The sequence below is a fragment of the Photinus pyralis genome, unplaced genomic scaffold, assembly GCF_008802855.1.
Source record: "Photinus pyralis isolate 1611_PpyrPB1 unplaced genomic scaffold, Ppyr1.3 Ppyr1.4_LG8, whole genome shotgun sequence".
Classification (NCBI taxonomy): Eukaryota; Metazoa; Arthropoda; class Insecta; order Coleoptera; family Lampyridae; genus Photinus; species Photinus pyralis.
This window is the reverse complement of record NW_022170819.1, coordinates 25,354,623-25,375,059: the sequence shown is the minus strand read 5'-3', so window position 1 is coordinate 25,375,059 and position 20,437 is coordinate 25,354,623. Positions and strand designations below refer to the sequence as shown.

The 20,437-nt window shown below is 36.2% G+C and overlaps 1 protein-coding gene and 3 long non-coding RNA genes across 4 annotated transcripts; 3 read left to right on the top strand and 1 right to left on the bottom strand.

The window, feature by feature from the left end:
* Positions 1–16: 16 nt before the first annotated feature.
* On the bottom strand, positions 17–10,280 carry LOC116177730. The gene is made up of 4 exons (XR_004146741.1): positions 9,848–10,280; positions 6,455–6,727; positions 5,942–6,396; positions 17–908 (listed from the first exon to the last, which is right to left on the bottom strand). It is a non-coding gene; the product is annotated as an uncharacterized LOC116177730 (long non-coding RNA).
* LOC116177728 lies at positions 3,990–4,738 on the top strand. The gene is made up of 2 exons (XR_004146739.1): positions 3,990–4,142; positions 4,200–4,738. It is a non-coding gene; the product is annotated as an uncharacterized LOC116177728 (long non-coding RNA).
* A 4,155-nt stretch (positions 10,281–14,435) lies between the features above and the next one.
* On the top strand, positions 14,436–15,107 carry LOC116177726. The gene is made up of 2 exons (XM_031496797.1): positions 14,436–14,592; positions 14,650–15,107. The coding sequence occupies exons 1-2, from the start codon at positions 14,581–14,583 to the stop codon at positions 15,010–15,012; spliced, it is 375 nt and encodes a 124-aa protein (XP_031352657.1). The 5' UTR covers positions 14,436–14,580; the 3' UTR covers positions 15,013–15,107.
* Positions 15,108–18,989: 3,882 nt separating this feature from the next.
* Positions 18,990–19,442, top strand: LOC116177727. Its single transcript, XR_004146738.1, has 2 exons — positions 18,990–19,108; positions 19,153–19,442. It is a non-coding gene; the product is annotated as an uncharacterized LOC116177727 (long non-coding RNA).
* The last annotated feature ends 995 nt before the right edge of the window (positions 19,443–20,437 follow it).

Sequence of the window (20,437 nt, the reverse complement as noted above, 5' to 3'; positions counted from 1 at the left end):
AAATCAAACGCTGTAATTAGTCAAAAGGATATTTTTAATTGGCAATGTAATTATATGATTTACAAGTGATGATCCAGAAGTCTCGAGCGCCACCAAAAGTTGCTTTTCTTCGCTCCTGGTCAAGGTCAGCGTAATAATTTTGGAAACCGCAGATAATTCAGTTAGAGAGTTAGAGTATACAGCGGTCGGTCTGTGATGGATAAAAGGCAACAGAGTTACGGCATACGTAAAAAACAACGATTTCCCAAAGCTGGAACGAAAGCAAAAATATCCAACTAAAAGTCTCGCCAGAGCATTAAATTTTGAACTTTAGATCTTAGAAGGAGATAAGAGACCAAACTTCCGCAAGGTAAGGGGTATAAAAACATTTTTTTATTAATTATTAATGAGATAGCCGTGGGAGTCATGAAAATTGATTGTCATATTAATATTTTTGCCAGTGTCGTAGAAGTCCAATTTTATTTTATAAGAGGCGTCTTGAACCTAAGTAATAGCTTAACTCCTTGCCCAACTTAACCAAAAATACACATAATACATACATACATAAAATAGGAACACACGAACGCACGGGCGAACTTTTTTATTTTTGGAAATGCACTAAATTGATCAAGTTTAGCTTACCCATTTTTCAACGAAGATTTCAGATTTTTTGAAATGTTTCCATAAGGTTGGCACTTTGAGAAAATTCAAAAACTGTCTGTTTGATTCAATCAGTTACCTTGAGTGTATTAATAAATTTGCACCAATTTATTTCGAGATTTTGATATGTGGATTATAAAGGCTACGTTTCAGAATATTCGGCATTCGGCAGTTTTATGGATGACTTCCCGCCAGATTGGCAGCTGCATACAATTCCGGAAGAGTCCTTTGGTACCAGTAATCGAGAAGAGAACGACGAGTAGAAAAACCTGAAACAGAAAAATTGGCGATTTTTAGTAAACGTTCGGGTAATAATTTTATCACTAACTGACGCGAACCCCATTTTGACTCTATTTGGCCAAATAATAAGCGGCACCCACATCCGATTAGGTTTCCAAACTTGATTAAGTCGAAATTGTTTTTTATTTTAACTACTTCACGCTACTTATGTAATAAATTTTAATTTTTATGGGCGATCCACTAAAATCGAACTCAATTATAATGCGACATTGAACGCGACGATTGTTTACATGATATGCGGCTTTGCTTTGACCTCTAATTTTTTGGGTTTGTCTGTAAGTTCCATCAGCACTCCTCGTCTGATGAATGTCTCCCTTCGGTTTACCAAAAATAATATCAATGAGAGTAAACTCGGAATCGTCGCTTTTTCCTAAACAATTTGATGTGCTAATGCTGTTGAATTGTCAGTTTGGTTTTGACTACATTTGACACACGCATAAGAGGGTGTCACTTTTTTAAATGAAAAGCACTGTTTTTCGTGAGGTGTTATTAAAGAATAAACTTTTTTTAATATGACAATATAAAAACCATAGCCAAAGTAAAATTATTAAATTAATTAACAAACTATTTTCCTTAAAATAAGTGTTTCTCTTAAATTTGATTATGCAGTACAATAACTGTGTTATGCTGCTATATTCAAAAACGTGTGCTCTTTGAGATAATGTAATGAAAACTAGAGGGTTACTATTTAAAAAAAATATTCTCCTTTGACCATGCTCAAGTAAGCCACTGACCACAATTTTAAAGTACGTAAATTGTTAGCGAAATTTTTGTAATTTTGGATACCATAAAAATCGGCTTTAATAAAAATATAGTTTTGAAGATATATTCAGTGTTCCAGACAAAATATTCACCCCGTATAATATCATTCTTCTTGAAAATCACTTGTATTTACAACCAATTCGCTTTGAGTCGAAAGTATTGACTCGAAATTATTGCAATACCTTTCTAGCGTTTTGTTATCCTTGATTTTAAAGATGCCATATAAGCACTGGAGATGTTCACTATGAGTTTCCAGAAGTGTCATTCGTTCATTCAGCCAATTAAGAGTGAAATTCAAAATATAACTGAACATATGAATATAAATGGTATATGTAATAGATAGAACAAAGATTTAACATTTGTTTATCTGAAGTCAAAACAGTACAATCACCACGTGCACCGGTCTTTTGTGAAAATTGCCGGTTCAGCTTTTACAAGTGGTTAAAAAATCATTGCTTTTGTCGCCCCTCTACGGTACCGCCTCTCTGCATCATAGTACCACACGGCCCTGGCTGGGAGAGCCACCAAGTGGCCATTAAAATAAAGGCAAGTAACTTTAGCGCATATTCCATAGCCGTTATGTTTTTCTTTCCTAGAAGCATCTATTTTCAAAAAAATGGCTCCATAAATAAGAACGTTTGCATTGCGCATGCGCACATCTGATTTTTACAATTAGATATGCCTTTACTAGAAGCATCTGTGGTTAAAATTTCAAACCAATTAAAAACGTTAATAACAGAAGTTTCCCGTTTATAGCCTGCTTTATAGCGAGTACCTTCAGCGCATTGATCAGACCCGAAAGGTCATGTAACGCATTATTTATGTGTAAAAAGGAAAATAAGTTAAGGCATAAATATTCTTCTGATTAAGTATTTCGCATGTTTATAATATGCGATATGTTTACCTTTACTAGTACATTATTTAGTAGAAGTTTCAAAAAAATATCTCCATTAATAAGAAATATGACATTGCGCAGTTTGCGCACATTTGATTTTTTTTTTAAGTAAAATAAAAAAAAGTCAAATATGTGAAAACCGTACGAGTAGTTAGGGCCTTGGACAGAGAACGGACAGACGAACGGATGAAGTGACCATAATAGCGCCTTCCAACATGACTTAAAGAATGGTTTAAACATACAGTCTGCGCATGCGCACACCTTTACAATATGCGATATGTATGCCTTTCATAGAATCATCTGTGATTAAAAGATATCTCCACAAATAAGAAAGGTGACATTGTTCAATTTGCGCATGCGCACATTAATCGTCAAGGTTTCTCTTGATTGAGGTGCCAGAGCTATAAGCAAAAAGAACGAATTGAAAACTGTAGCAGTAGTTTTAACTCGGACGGACGAATGGAGAAAATGGACATATTAACATGGGTTGGAAGATGCGGTAACAATGAATGTGGAATGAAATACTATATAGGTTCAGAGGTTAGGACAAGATGAGGTAAAACGAGTAGGAGTTGCTGTAAAAGTGAGAAATTGAATAGGTTACAAACAAAGGGGAGTATAATTATATATGCGGGTGAGGGAGGGGGGAAACTATTATGACTTTGTTGGCCTGAAGATTTGGCGGGAACCTTTTTTAAGGCAAGAAACGTTTTGGTTAGTGCAAAAAAAGTGAACATCATTGCAAATTTGGTTTATTTTCTTACCGAACTCCCCCCAAAAAACACCCGTAACTCCTTACAATTTGATGCCTTGACATGGAATTACGGATGAACAATTCTATCCATCCAATAGTTACCGTGCCCGAGCTATACCTGATCCAGGAAAATGGATTGGATGGAAATTTGACGAGAACCTGAAAGCAATGGTGTAAAAATTGAAGTGAACGGCCGAGGAAGATCATTGAGGGGAATTTGAAGATCGGAGGGCAAGGGAACAAATTGAAGGAAACATGAAGAGATATTTGGAAAGACTTGAAAGTAATATAAACTGATATAACCCGACGTCAAGGGCCGACGGGCAATGATGGGAATTTAAGAACCGGAGAGCAACTTGGGAAGAGGAACTCAAGAGGGAACCTTGAAGGGAAACTTGAGAAGCTTGAAGTGATAGCCACCATCTTGCACTCCAGGCAGTTAGCATTTGGTACAAGACGGTATATGTGAAACAGGTCGTAGCAGAAAGTGTACTAGATTTCCAGGAGGACTGTAATTCATTAACAATAAATACTTAGCAACAATAACATGGCCTAATCATCATAAAGTAATACGAAAGGAAACATAGTTAAAATATTTCCTAAAAGCTGTAAAATCTCATGATTGCGATGCCCACATTGTGGAAACATCTCGATTTGTGGCTCACAATTGGTAATTATTTGGTACTTAAGATAGGCGATCGCCTGTAGGTGTCTTCCTTTAAATTCGCAAAAAAATGGACTACAACCGTGATTTGAGAAAGCAAGTTCGATATAATAGAAATGCAGGCGTCGGTGAGTCTAACCAATCGTTCGTTTTTAGAGCAAAGCTTTCACTTGGTACTTTTCCAGATTGTATTTGCACTTGCAGTAGGCTTATCTTCAGCTGCGCACAACTGTAAATATAGGTACAGTTCCAGCACGGTGCCCAGTGTAGGTCATCACAGTTCAGATCTACTCTCACGGTACGTAGTGAACAGGCCACCAGTTTTTAATCCGTTTTCCTATCACGCACCTGCGATAACTGGTTATAATGATGATAGTTTGGGCTATTATCATCCGCGGAGTTATTTTTATGGAAGCAATGGTGGTATAGGTCCCTCTTTCCGTATACTCAACACAGAAGAAGAAGACGGTAGTTCTCCAACCGAGAAGAAAAAGAAGTCAGTCTAACTACGATCAATGGTACAATAGAGTAGTGTGTCAAAATTAAAACTTATTTGTTAAAAATGGAGTTTGATTATGGTTATCTCCCGTGAACTTGGCTTTACCTGGATAGAGTGTGTCAACCAATTTTAAATGATCTTTTCGTTTGCTCAACAATTTAAGTGTATTTTGGCATTCAAAATTTGAGCACGTGACTCACATTAAATACATTCATTGGGATCGAACTAGAGTAACCGAACATATGCTCGAAAATAACGATAAACAATATTTTTCTAGTTAAGCAAGTAAATAGTAAGAGTGAATTAGATTGATATTAGATGGTTCGATACATTATTTAATGGATTCAAAGGACAGACTTCGTTGTATAGCTATTAATATTATAATAACATAGGGTGGCCCATCGAAAACTCGCTCCTTAACAGTGTGACCACGTCGCCTAACATTGTATGTATATGCTATAACAAGAATATTTCAGTAAAGTTTTCTCTAAACCGGAACGTAATTGCTGAGTCACCCGAAGGGCGAACGGTTAGCCGTCATCGAATCAATCGGATATTTCCATAAGTATCTAATATCTATATGGTCAGAAGATTTCCGTAAAGACCGAAGATGGTTTTCTTAAGGGAGTTCTAGAAAATGATGATGGTATCGGAGAGAAAATCTGATATACTACGGCAGATGCACGATATAAGGATTCAGGAGTGACGAAAACCCTGGTTAAGGTGCGGGAACGATTCTACAAGTAATTTGCAAACCAAATGTGAAGAAAAATGTGCAGTTTGTGCTACAAACAAAAAGAAAAAAATGAAAAGAACGTTTTCGCGTTAAGGTAAGTAACTTGGGCACATTTTCCATGAATTGATCAGTATGTCCCAAAAGAACTATTTATGTGTACAAAGAAAAATAAGTTATGGTATAAATATGTTCGACACCAAATTGGTACAAAATAGACACTATCTATATCTATCTATTCTTATAAATAAGAAAGTTCACGGTGTGCGGTTTGCGCATGCACACATCTGATTTTTACAATATAAGATATGTTTGTCTTTACTTGAAACATCTGTGGTTAAAATTTAACAAAATATATTAATAAATAAGAAAGTTGACATTGCGCAGTGTACACATGTTTACATAATCATCAAAATTTTTCTTGGTAGAGATGCGAGAGCTAAAAGCTACCGAATGCAAAAATAACGAACTAAATATTTTGAAAACTGTAGGAGTAGGTAATACCCAAATATTCAAAATTATAAGTTACATCACACAAAAATCTTAGTAACTTGACTTTACAATTGAAATCTCCAATCAAGAATGATAGATTAAATTGATTACTTGATCTTAAGTTTCCACAAAGAAATGTGTTCCAAACACAAATGCGCACGTATAGGCTAAATACAAGTAATACATAAAAAGGTAACGCTTACCTTAATGTAACTTAAATGTCATCCATAGAAGTGAGCTCAGTTCTCGGATCCATAAATTTGCAATCAAAGAAAACTCCCAAGCCGTAGTGCTCGGAATGCAATGAACTGAACAATGCCTGAAGGCCCTCACCTCCCTCGTAGTAAGCTTCTATCACAAGTACGATACTAATACTGACTGGGTCAACCTCTCCAGAGAGAAGTGGCGGGTTACCATAACATTCGTGTGTAAAACTCGACCATAAGTAACGATCGAATCCTTGATATCAAATCTGCAGGTGCATGGCCCAGTGACACAATTTCAGCAAATGGTGGTTCAATATCAGCAGGTAGTAGCTATATCAAAAGATGTTGAAAGCCGACAAAATGCTAGGTACTTAAAGCTTTTCCGAACTGAAACTGGTCCTTAAACTGGTACTATAAATTAAAACTAGACTTTGAACCTTCCAATTAAAACCCTAAAAGAAAAATCAAAGGTAATCCTCTTCTTTGATAACTAAAAATGTACATACTTACCTCTTTAAAAGCCAGCAGAGACGCAATTATATCCTCCTCATTTAGGGCAAGGGCAAATCCGTCCATGAATTAGTGCGGGAGTGCCAATTTAACGAATTTAATAGCCAAATATTAAGAAACTATTGATGGCGGCAAATAAAGTTCCGTGCGTTCTCTACGCCCTAGTCCTAGCTGTTTAAACGAAAAAGGAAGACGAATGTGGGCGATCGATAACCAAAGCGCGCTCAAATTCCTGACTCCGACAACTCCCATAATTCCTATGATTAAAATTACCTGAAAACAAGAAATAAATACTCGTAGTAACCAAACTTATGTGACAAACAACTCTTGCTTTTTACATTAAGTAGATAGGTAATCCACGTCATGTTTCAATATTTTCCTTACTGAAGTTTTTGGATTTCTTGGCGCCTATCCATCTCTTTGTCGTTTCAAAAATTTGTGTATTTAGGTACTCAAATGGCGAATGATTCTTAAGATCGAATATGCAGTCCAAAACGACACCATCACTTTTTCATTAAAGCAATTTACTTTTTATGTAATTGCATAATTAGATATTTCACGTATTCTATAATTGACAGACGGCTTATTGAGCAGGTACCTCGGCAGGTATCGAAAATTGGCAACAACGGTTTATGATGGGTATACAATTGAAATTTTCGTCCAAAAAGGTACTGATTAAATTTAGTAACACATAATTATTGCTATAACCTCCTTTTCAACTTGAGAGAATTTGTTCTCTGCAGACTGCAACGTGCTAGATTTATTTATGTATTTATGTATTATCCCTCTCTCTTTCTGGGCCCTTAACAGGCTTGCGCCCAATTACAGAATGATCCGCATACTGCTTTTTAGAGGTGCCTCTAGTAGGTAGCTGGCAGAATGGTCGAAACTGGTCTAAGGTAATTCCCATCTCTGCCATAGATGAAAAATTCACTTCAACCCAGGTCCGAACACCCGACCTCCGGATTTATTCGTCCTAAATGCATTTAAGTTATCGGTTTTTCTACTCCATTTTGAAAAGCAAGACTTAAAACTATACGAAAATCAACAGTTAGTCTCACTTGAACCATATTGCACAAATACATCCGCCAATTGTAAAAGTTTCTTTTCACATTCAGTCATCCGCACCCATTTTGCATCCTTTTTAGCGCATTTTTTAAGTATTAAAAAAAAGTGCTATTGTTTGCGTTTTATTATCCGTCCTTATACCTCACGAACGGATTGTCGGAAGAGGATACTCACAATGGGCGATTGAGACGTCTGCAAGAAATATATCCATTGTTGATGTCAAAACAAAAGCTGTTTCGGTTTAAAAAATGCGCTTTATCTGCACAAGAGTTGTGTACAATTTATACTTGTTTATACAAGGGGTACAAAACCTGAGCCTAATTGTTTACAAATTTACCATACATAATAAACAACCTAGGAATGATTTCGAGTGGGTTTTGGAGCGTTTTGTTTATCTGCCGTTTTACTTTCACAAGTATGAAAATCCTCTTTAACACAACTTTCAACCTATTCATATGCCGAACTTCATCTTCTGACCTATCATCAACAAATACAACCACGCCACTATTCCTCCCAATAACGAGTCCATAGTAGATTTCTATCTAGTTATTGTAATGGTACCAGTATATTTATAGGTTTATATAGATCACATCTAAGAAACACTCTAACTTTCGTATCATGAACTGATTTCGACCAAACTTTAAGGGTCGGTGTAACTCATAAATATTTCGGTCAAGTTTGTGAATCAGCCAATTCCGCCATATTGGAACAAAATAGCAGACACTTTTATATGTTGATGTGGTTAAAGAAATCCACCTACATCTGATCAGGCTAGCCAAAACGGATTTTTTGAAATTTAAATGGTGCAAAACTTTCACCAAATGGCAAAAAGTTATAACAATATAAACCTTTGTGGGTATTTACCATTAACAATGTTCTAGATTCATAATTCACTTTAATTTGTCGGAAAGCTTATGACATATCGAGCTTCGTGAACTGCTTTCCGCCACGCAGCTTACAAAAAAGATCCCCTATCCGTGGCGATGGATATTGATCGATTTCAATGGAGGTATGTAGTGGTTTATGGTTACCTTGAAGTCGCCACATAGTCTAATTGATTCATTTTTCTTGATTACCGGAAACAATCGGTGCCCATTCTGAATAATCAACTGGAGACAAAATACCTACGGATAGAAGTCTATTAATTTCATTTTCAACTTGATCTTTTATTACATGGGGCATTGGCCTTGCATAAAAAAAATTTGGTGTTACTTTTATACCTATCCACGTTTTGAATTGACAAATTCCTCATTAACTCATCTTTAAATTCATGAATTACTCTTAAAAAAGTGGTGATATTTGCATTTCTTCTTTAATTTTTTTCTCCGCAACCATAAGAGTTACAAAGACTGGTGGGGGTGGCACGTCTTTGAAGTGGTTTTCGGGATATGCCCTTTCCGATTTTGCAAAAATTTTTTTGAATTTTTACCACGAAAGGGGTCACCTCTAGACGAGTGTGCGAAAAAATTCTGATTTCGACGAAATTTGGTATCTGCGGGTTTTTGAGCATGAACAAGCAATTCTTGGCCGGACCACTAAAATGGAAATTTGTTGTGGATATACTTATTGAGTTAAGGGACAAAATTATTGAACAGTTTTTAAAAATCACTTTGGAAACAAAAGTTATACTCATTTGAAGATTGGTTTCAGAATGGCACTCCTAAAAAATAAACGTGATACCTTCTTATTTATGACGGTTTTTTTCTGAAGTACTAAGGGAAAATGCGTACGTCAAAAAATAGACTAAAACGTCTGCGCAAACAGAACCTTATTTGTGCACCAATTTTTTGAAATTTCAACTGAGGATGCTTTTTATAAAATCAAAATTTTAACGGAAGAAGCCTAATAAATTGAATACTTATATCCCAAGATGTGCTCCGGATGCACAACCACAATTCAGAAATCCCTTTAATTTGATTGTTTGTATTTCTTCTGTTAGCCTGTCTGATTTTTCAAAGTGATTTAAGATCTTTCCTAAAAAATATTTCTTCATCTGAGCCCTTTTTGAAGAGCTTTTGTTGTTTGCCGAGCGGAATTTTCATTGTGTATTTCCTTTAACTTTTTATTAAAAATCACTTTTCTACAACCTGCCTTTTGTGAATCGCGATTCCGCAAAAGCTAATTCTAAAGTCATTTTCAAAAGCTCAATAAATCAATGATAGTTACCGCTTTTTCTAGGGTTTATTTACAGTAGGTAACCACATTTAACCATTTTTTTATGCGTTTTTCAATTCGGTTTGAATATGGACCTTAAACTTTCACCTTTTGACTGTTTAGTTGCTAAGTAATTAAGATATAAAATAATCATATAAACTCCTGACTTACTTTTCAATTGATGAAAACGATGTAAAATGCAAGGTATAATCCGAATGTTGGGAATTCTGATCTGGATTCTTCTAGTTTTCAGTCACTACAGTATAGGCCCTTGTCTTAAAAACCCGAATAAACCGCAAAATCGTTTTTTAGCTATTCCAAACATAGGAACGCCGTTTTTCTGGTTCTTTATCAATCTATACCGCTGCCATCAAACTTTGTTGTGGAACACCACTGAGTTACACTACTACTACTTTCTAGTTTAATTTCAAAAATGCGGTTGTCAAAGAAATTAAATATTAGATTGGATATCAAAATGATTCGAAATGAATAAAGCGTTACTGATGATATACGCACAATACTACAAGAACATCTAAATCACCCACTGCACCCAAAAGAAGAAGAATAAATTGCAGATCTATATCCGAAGAGTAAAATGCTCTAATCTGTCTCATACGTTGGTAATTACGGAAAATTTGCATATCGGATTGTGCTTGATGATTCAAAGGACGTTTAATGATTGCTATTAATCACTAGCTTTATAAGCACTAAAACATATTAATTGCAATTACAAATAAATTACAAGATATAGCCGACATCTTATGCAGTTTGTGAGAAACGTGACTAAATTGGTAATCACTGCTTGCCTGAAGTAGGCGGCCCCCCTTAAGAAAATCGGATATATAGCAGAGCTTTGATTTGAAGAAGTAATTACAACCTCAAGATGAAGGTATCGGTAAGTTCGAAAGCTCATTCCTTTTAGTAGTATTACATCAAATCTTTTTAGATAGTACTTGTGCTAGCGTTGGCCACCGTTGCGTACGGGTATAGATACTTTGATCCATTCGGATTTAATCAGTACCCATTTGGTCTTTCGGCACCGGCCACGTTTCAAAGGAGCGTAGGGTACTTTGTTCCAACGTTCAGTGACATCACCGGACCTGGTTATCCTGACAATAGGGTCGATAGTCCTAAGGACACGTCCAGCAAGAAACAGAAGTGGTAGAATAAAATGGCAACGCCGTACAATGCACATCTGTAACCACAATCGAAAGAACCAAATATACTGCATTAGTTTGGGAGTTGTAGTTTAAGTTTCGTATAGGGATTTCAATGCAAAACTGCTCCTTTTTTAGTTAAGACTCATTGAAGCGCGAAACTTCAGTTTAGAACCAAAAGGTAGATTTCACCAGAGCGCGACAACTGCTTACCGAAGTCGCAAGCTTTAAATTAATACCGAACTGTTTAATTTTTTTATAACTTCAATCAACCCTCCGGTTTGAAGTTTCTTTTGTGAAGATAGTTCAGCTCATGTATCCATTTTTAATGTTTAAGTTTTTGTCTGTCAAGCTGACGTGAAATTGGTCAAAGATTTCGGACTGATGGTAGGTTCAAAAGCTCCAGCTCTCATTGAATAACTCTAAATGTTAAATTATCGTGTTCTTTTTTTAAGTACCTACCTAAGCGAAGTTTAGACCTTGGTAAAAACAAACGCTTTATTCTAATGTGTAATTATGAAGGAGGTTGATTAGGCCAATCAAAGCTCTTAAAGTTTCACTTACACTTGTAATTAGTATAATTAGGGTGGTATTTAAATTTTACCTTTCAATTGCTGGTGTTGGCAGCTTTGCTGTTGAAACGAGTTCCATATTTTAATATATTATTGTGCCTTATGGCGTTTTTGTTTTACTTTTTTAAGTACTTAAATTGAAACAATAATTAAAAGTTATTAAGTGCTATTTGTCATTGCTAACATTTATCAATTTATTTGGTAGTGGTCTAGAATATACTCCAACCCATACGTATAAAGTTTCCACCTTTAAATAATCATTTGAAAGCTTGTTTTTTATTTTCAATTTTAAAGACTTTCCCATAAGACGTTCGAATGTCGCGCCGTGGGTGCTTTACACAATCCAAACGGCATGACTGTAAAATGCCGTAATCCCGATCCGATCGTAAATGTCGTCTTCTCCCGGTCCTCTGGAACCATTTTCACTTGCCAACGTTTTAAATCCAAAATCGAGAAAAACTTGGATTAGGATAGTGTGTCCAGGATGTTGTCAATTCATGGAGGTAGATAACTATATTTTTTAGTCACGTCATTGAGGCGACGATAATCCACACAGAATCGTGTAGACCCATACTTCTTTTTAACCAATACCACATTCCAAGCCCAAGAACTATTAGATGGCTTGATAACACCTTCAGATCCCATGTCTCTTTTCTGCTTTCGTCTGTTTTGATAGCAGAAGACGTCTAGATGATTGTCGAATGGGTTGTGCATTCATGAATTATTTCCTGAGATGCTGTTTTTGAAAGTAAATTGTGCATAACTTTTACATACGACACCAAATTGGTCTCCGATTTTCCATACGCCTGCCTTTAGTGGTGCCAAGTGAAACTTTTGAAAATGGGGGAGGGGGGAGCACGTTCTACCCCTCCTGGTATTCTAATGAAAGGCCTCATTGAAATAAATTGGTTTGTACAAACTACAACTTTCCCGCGTGACTCTTTTTTGAGATCAGAGGGTGCCAAAGTCGAGGGGGAGGGGGAGTTGAATTGGTTTTATCCTTCATGGTACTCTAATCAAAGGTCTCAACGAATGGAATTAATTTCTACCAACCATAGTCATCCTCCTCGACCCCTTATCTTGATCGGGTATACCTTATGTGTATAGCGCGATTGGGACGTCTAGAAGAAATATATTCATTGGTAACGTCAAAACTTTCAGAGCGAATATCTCCAAAACGGTTTGTCGGATGAAACTACACTCAAAGGCAACATAAATCGACTGAACGAGACATATTTGTTGGTAAAGTCGAAACAAATACCTTAACAAAGAAGTGTCGGAAGAAGGTACTCGTAAAAGGCAATCTGGTGATGTTAAAGCGCAATAAAGTGTCGAAGGATTTTGAATGTATGCCAGGCGGCCTTTAAATCTTTATGTGTAAATAGCTTCCTCCCCATTAGTCATCTACCAAGGAAGTAAACATCGTTGGCATGCTTACTACCTTCCATCCGACGATTTACTATAAGCTAATTCGGTTTTTAAAAAATGCGGTTTATCTGCACAAGAGTTGTGTACAATTTATATTTGTTTATGGCTTTAGTGTGTGCTGACTTTTTTGTAACACGTCTCCAGCTTTGAGTAATAAATGTCCCCTCCTCGACCTACCTGACTGCAGCTAACTAGTGCTGAGCTCTATGTCCTCTTCGCCTTCAGTCCAAAACTGGAGGCGTCGCGTGACGTTCCACTTTCAAGAGATCACTCCACTGAGCCGAGCAACCAGCCTGGAGTTACTCAAATTACACACATTTACAGCCATAATCGCCCGTGTGTCCTGGTTGAAAAACCAGAAGCAAACATGTCACTAATTTTGTAGAGAATTCCACTCCATGTTCTCCAAGGAGCATCATCAACAATGAGCTAGTTTAAAAATAAAACATTGTGCAACTTAAATTAATTTGATTATTTATGCACGTAATTTGTTGTTAATTTTAAATATAGTTTCGCTATTTTAATCCACATTAAGCATAAAATTAAAAACAATAAATACAATTAGGTCAACGTTTTATCAAATTGAAAGTAAAACTTTTTTTAATTGAGGCACCGTCTGCGTTCCCACTTGAAATTAAGAGAGTCGAGGAGAGGAAGTTTATGTATCTAATTTTTATAAACAAAGCAGAAAAGATCAAGTATAAATTTCTGGATGAGGTGAATTAAGAAAACCAATAAGCGATATTTCTTCTTAGGTAATTCAAGTCGTGCTGATTCCCAATTTTAAGGATAAAAATTCCTGCCGAAAATTCAACTACCTAAATTGTGATCGATCTTAACACTATAAAAGAAGTAATTAGCAATTAATTTTGTACTTCTTCCGACCATTACCAAACCGTTCACGTAACTCCAGAAGCAGGTAGGAGGGGGTAGCGTCATAAGTAACACAGGGATCTAAGCTTGATCATCTGCTTTTCTTTAATGACTTAATAGATCGCCGACCGTCCAATATTTGACTTAATTAGTCTACAGGTGACCATCAGTTTAAAAAAAAAACTGTTGTACCATGACCATCTTTCACCAAAAATGTATGCATAGTCCCGATATACCTAGTTCAGATTATGGGTTTTATTTACAAACATTAATTGTTCCTTGGCTTCTGCAGCCGATCCGGTGTTTTGTACTGGTATAGGATAACAGTTAGTAATGTCTGAAGACCTTGGAGCACCCTTAGAGAATTCCAAAGTCGGTTCTCAAAGTCGGAAGAGCAAACTGAAAAAATGTAACGTAGATCATCATATTGCATAATTTGATCGAATCCAACAACTCATTACGAATGGGGTGGAATTCGAATCCGTTAATTGAAAAAAAGACAAACTTTTGATGCTTCCTACCAGAGTTGCCTACTTTCCTCTGTGTTTTTTTGGAAGAATGCACTATGCATGCCTATTTTCCAAAATTAGACCGCCCACTTACAACAAAACCATAAATACTAGACACTTTTGGAGTGGGAGGGCACTTACAAAAATAACAGTAGTAAAATATTAAGATGACTAAGAAGTTTAGAAGATTTAATGTAGCTTAACCTACCTTTAAAAAACATCGTGATGAAGTTTGTGGGAACTGTGACCAAAGCGTAATTAATTATTAGTTGTAATATGCGATCAGTTGTGGGAGTGTATACATAAATTGAGTGAAAATGGAATATATAACTGTGATTTCAGCAGGTAGTTAGGTATAATTCACAATGCAGGCATCGGTAAGTTTAGCTTTGTTTTAAGCGAGCAATTAATAAAGGTTTTTTCATCCCTTCCAGATTATAGTTGTACTCGCCTTAGCTACGACAGTCTACTGTCAGGGGTATGGATACAATTTTGGCATACCAAACGGGATCAGTCAGCCAAATCCCAACATACTATCCCAGTATATAGTTGGCAGGCCGAAAGTGTACAGTTATAATACGCCACCTGCGTTCCCGCCGGCGATAGGAGGGTATAATGTAGGAGGACCACAATATCCTGGTCCGAATAACTACTACCCGCAGATTTTCGGCGGAGGAAGCAGTGACGCGGTTCCTGTCTTACGTTTTGGACCACCTCAGCCACAAAGAGAAACGTTACCGTTTCGATCCGTAATAAGGATAGTAAAAAACATTCCTAGAGGCCCCCTGCCTTTTTGAGTTGACCGAATAGTTTTTTTTATGGATTGTAATGTTGTGAATGACGTGAGGTGTACTAGTTGAATAAAAGGGCTCGTGGTGGAGTTTTAGTTTAACCGATTTGTTAATTGTAGATTTGGTGCTTTCAGATACCATATTTAATGTGAATAGTAGGGAAGGAACAAATACCCATATATGTTCATGTCTATTACGCATTGTTCATTTGGGTCACGGAAAAGAATTTACCCCCTCCCCCCCCCCTCTGCTACTGAATCTCTGCGAAATTCCCTAAAAAGTCCGTCTGGGGTGGCATGTGAAGGTAGAGCATTAGGAACGTTATTTATATTTAATCGTATCGTATCGTATCCAAAGACTATTATTCTCCTAATGGAGGAGGATAGTCTTTGGTATCGTATGGGTGACACTACGTTTTCAGGTCGCATCAGCATTATTAGTAATACCTATTACAACAAAACAACGGAACGTATCGTACGTATAAATTAATTAATTTAATGCCAAGTGCAATTATTCAACCATCTTGATCTAACCCAAGTCGCCTCTAGATGAAGCAGAGCAGAGCACCTCGGTGTGACCCCACGGAGTCATTGGATTTGACCCATTTTCAATTGGCTTGTTACATGTGGTACCTATATAAGTTAACTGTGCAAAGTTTGAAGTTTGAATAGGTTCAAGCGTTTGAAAGAGGCAGAGAGGCGTGACCCTACGGGGTCATTGGATTTGATCCATTTTTAATAGACTTGTTACATGTGGCATATAAGTCTATTTTTGGTTGCGGATATGGTGGGAAAAATCAAATGGGTGCTAAATGAACTGAGATACGATATTACATATAGTATTTCGCCAGTCTTAAATACCTCTTTTCTAACCCAAATCTTTTCAAAAAAGAAAAAAATCAGGTCTGCAATTTTCTTCCATTATTATATGGAAAAATTTTAACTGGCTAATCCATCTACTTGTGTTTAGTGTATAAAATACAAAATATATATAAAAATGATCTTCCCCAATTTGTACACAAAATTGTATAAGTTTTTGAGTATACACAAGGGCGCTAAGCGTTTAGCCGTCATTTAATTTTTCTAAATATTTCCGAAACAGAGGGGCAGAGACTGTGAGAGTGGAAGCACAATAGAAGTACCTACTATGCAGTGCCGTTGTTCCAGTGGGAAGGAGTTTAATGTTTGGGGAGGCTAAGGAGGGTTTACGTTTATTAGTGTATTATCCCGGAAGGATTATTTATAGATAAATGTTCTGCCTAAGAATATTTTATCGTGCCATAAAATTTTTCGGAAATTTACGTTTTAACACAAAATACAAGACATAGATAAATTCTTGTTTCGAAAAGTAGAGGAATTCTTTAAATCCTTTTTCTTTAATACCTGTTCAAAATAAAATCCGGATTAGCGGCTAACCCAAGTAATCAATGTGCAGACAATCGAGTTTCTACTGTAATAACAATAAGCATTGAATTAGGGCCCCCGGTGGTGTGGTCAACCCCCCCCCCCCCCCCCCCCCCCCGGGAAATCTCCCGGTATCCCTCCTGTCCAATCCGACTCTGTATACCTACATAATTAATTTTGAAGCTGTGTTCCTTGGTTGCTGCAGTTTGGACACCGACAAATTGTTTATTTATCATTAAATAATTAAATGTGTTGCAGTTTCGATATGTCAATTTATTACTGTTTCTTTACAGACTGCTTCATCTGGAGAGAGTTGCGTTAGATCAAGATGGTTGAATAATTGCGCTTAGTACCTATTGAATTAATTAATTGATACGTACTCACGTTTCGTTGTTTTGTTGTAATGTTAATTAACCTAAGGTTCGTTGTACTATTTATTTGAACCGGGTAATAACGAATATTCATATTTAGCAAGGTGTCTTGTTTTGAATATGTGATATAACCTATTTCATTTCGATAATCTCGCTTTGAAAGTTGCAGGTAAAAATAGCATAGTTCGCCTAACATACGCCAGAGATCTTGTTTTTATGTGTCTTAGCAAAGGGCCACCCGGTTGATGTGGCTAATCGATTATTTCAGTTGACCTTTGACATGCAGCGATTGGTTTCGTGTCAATCTTTCGCTAAGCCTGTGCACGTATGTCACCTCTTGAAGCCTATCGCTGCCAAGTATATATTTTATTTATGTTATGTAGGAATATGTTTATGGTTGCTTTGTGAATATTATTTTTTTATTTTATGATATGTTTTAATTTGTCTTTTTATCGAGTTGTGCGCTATGTTCTCGTTGTGAAATTAAAATTGGGCTGTTTTTCTGTACCGGATTATCCCCTATTTTGATTCCCCCCCCCCCCCCCTTCTAATCCATGTTCTATCAGGTTTTGCAAAAAATAAGTTTAACACCAAAGTTGTTTAGCCTAAGCACAATTTATCAAATTTGGTGGTATTATTTATACAGAGTGAAAATTCTAAACGGACACTCTGTATTTTATTCGATTTTTAATATCTATGTCAAGTTTATTAAGGATCCTCAGATCCTTTATAGTTTTGTATTGTCGTCCGTCCGTCCGTCCGTCCGTCCGTCCGTCCGTCCGTGTGCGCTCTAACTCTTTTTAAAAGTGGCCGATTGAGTTGAAATTTGGTGTACGGGTTCTTTGGACATTAAGGACGGACGCTATTGATTTTCAGGAAGCTGGTTCAATAGGAACAAAAGTTATAGGACTTCGAGTGAATCGGGAACAGGAAAAACTACGGGCTCAATATAATAGAAATCAACATATTTCATTCCCTAGGTCATGTATCGGGTTGGGACTTCCGCTAGATTATTCCCTATGACTCTTAGATGTGTAATACTTTAATATAACTCTTCTCTGTGGTATAGGTCGAAAGTTTTAGAGCAAAATGTAGCAAAAATTACACTTTATACATGAATTTAGAGTTTTAAAAGGTTTCAAACGCATTATCTTGATGCAGCAAGAGTACATCACGTGCACATTTGATAACCGCATGTGTGTGATTCAAAAATGTTAAATTATTGCCATATGGGTTTTGATCAAAATAATCAAAATCGTTATTTATGCACCAAGATCGTCGAGAAAAAGACTAGGGGCATTATCTCAATGCTCAAGACATAAATTTGATGCATTTCTGGCGACCACATGGATTTTGATCAAAACATGTCAAAGTCGTTATTTATGCACCAACATCGTTGGGAAAAAGACTAAGAGCATCATCTCAATGACCAAAACATGAATTTGATCTATTTTTGGCGACCACATGAATTTTGATCAAAACATGTCAAAATCGTTATTTATGCACCAAGAACGTTGGGAAAAAGACCAAGAGCATTATCTCAATGATCAAAACATGAATTTGATCTATTTTTGGCGACCACATGGATTTTGATCAAAACAAGATTAAGAGCATTATCTCAATGTCAATGTCAATAAATTATCGTTAAAAGTTATTGTAATACTGAGGATCCTTCGATATTTCGTTGTATCGGTTTATTTATTTATTACCCCTCTCTTGTTCTGGGCCTTCAACAGGCTTTCGCCCAATTACAGAAGGTTTGAACACCCGTTCTAAGATATAAGATTTAATTATTATAAGTTTTCCCTTCATTCTGCCCTTTTGTTATTGTTTTACATGAGGGAAACGATTTCAAATTTCTCTGCCTCACTGTATACCAACGTTAGTTGTATAACAAAATAAATAATCAAAATTGAGTATAATGTGACGTTTGACAGTAATAACGCATTTGTTTTTGCATCGCCAATTATATATTTTTATTATTGTTAAAAAAACTTTTCGCTCTTTCTGCTCTGACTGAAGATATAAAGCAACCTCTACTTGATATAGTTATCAAGATACAAAGCCTCAAATTTGGATTCTTTCCAAATTTAACAGCCTTTATCCCTGAAAATGGTCAAAAACTCCTATCTATATTTAGCTTATCCTCGACACAATTACTGTAACTCACTTGGTAAATTTACGAGACACTTTTATACAGCGTATGAGCACTGTAACTAAATGTTTAATTATGTGGCGTCCAAAGTGGGCGTTGTCATTACCATACGGTACCTATAAATTGCTGAAATTTGAAGAAGAATCTACACTACCAAAATGCAGCCATCGACGGTAAGTTTAAATTGTTCTATGATTGTAAATCAACCATTTTGTAGATTGTATTCGTGCTAACTGTAGCTTTCGCTGGATACCAGCACAGCTGTGGATATGAATTTGTACCACCATTCGGTCTTCCATTCATTAGTCCGCAAGATCTGCCGCCAAACGCATTTTCCCGGGTGGTAGTAGGCAATTATCCTGTTCCGATTATTCGATGGGGACCACCAAACTCCTATCAAGAAAAGCCACCACACCCTGATAATAGATAATGAAGCAGGTTACAATGTCGGTGAATTTTCAACTGAAATGCAATCAAAATGAAAATAAATACATTGGGTACGTTATAGTTTTTGTTAAAGCATCCTTATTGCTTTTGTTGTGGTGACAGCTTCAACGAAGGCGATTATAACGACTTCATGGAGTTGTACAAATTACTCGATGAAGATGACGTGTTGCTTTTTAACAAGCACGTTCATTATTATTGATGGCTGTAGGGTGACATATTGATCTTCGATTGTTTCTTGTACGATGAATCGACGAATACGCGCAAAGGTAGACACATAACAGGTGGGAATATATTCAGGGACAAGCAAACTGGTTATGTACAGGACGTATTAAAATATTTTCCTTGAAGGAAAAACTAAAGGATCATAATTCTAGTTTGGGGACGCAAAAAATTTTGCCGCATCTAACGAATTGCAGAACGCAAATGGGTCACGCACTATTATCAAATTACTGTCAATTTTAAGAAAATTTCCAAATCTACGAAAATATTCTGCCTGTAAGTTATTCATCGTGCAAAAGTATTTATGGAGTTTGTCTTCAGTTAGATTTAATTTTTGGGAAAATTGGCAAGGGCTCCTTTTCGAACCTTAATATCCTATCAAAGACTGTAGGGGCCTTTTAAAGGACTCAATGGAACTAATATCAGCAACATTTTAAATATAAGTTACTCATGTGGATAGATAGAATTGAAAATGATGCTGTAATACTGCATAATTTCATATGGTTGGTTATGTTGCTGTAAGTAAGTGTAATAACATGATTTGAGGCGGATCCCTGAGATACGTTTTCAAAACTGACAAACCCATATCATTAGTGCTTCAAGAACGAGCATCATCAAAAATGAGAAATTTTAGCCAGCTCTGTTTAAAAATAAAACATTGTGCAATTTAAATTAATTTCATTATTAATGCACGTCATTTGTTGTTAATTTTAAAAATAGTTTCGCTATTTTAATCCATATTAAGCATAACATTAAAAATAATAAATGCGATTTAGGTCAACGTTTTATTAAAATTGCAAGTAAAACTGTATCTTTCTAATTGATGCACTGCCTGT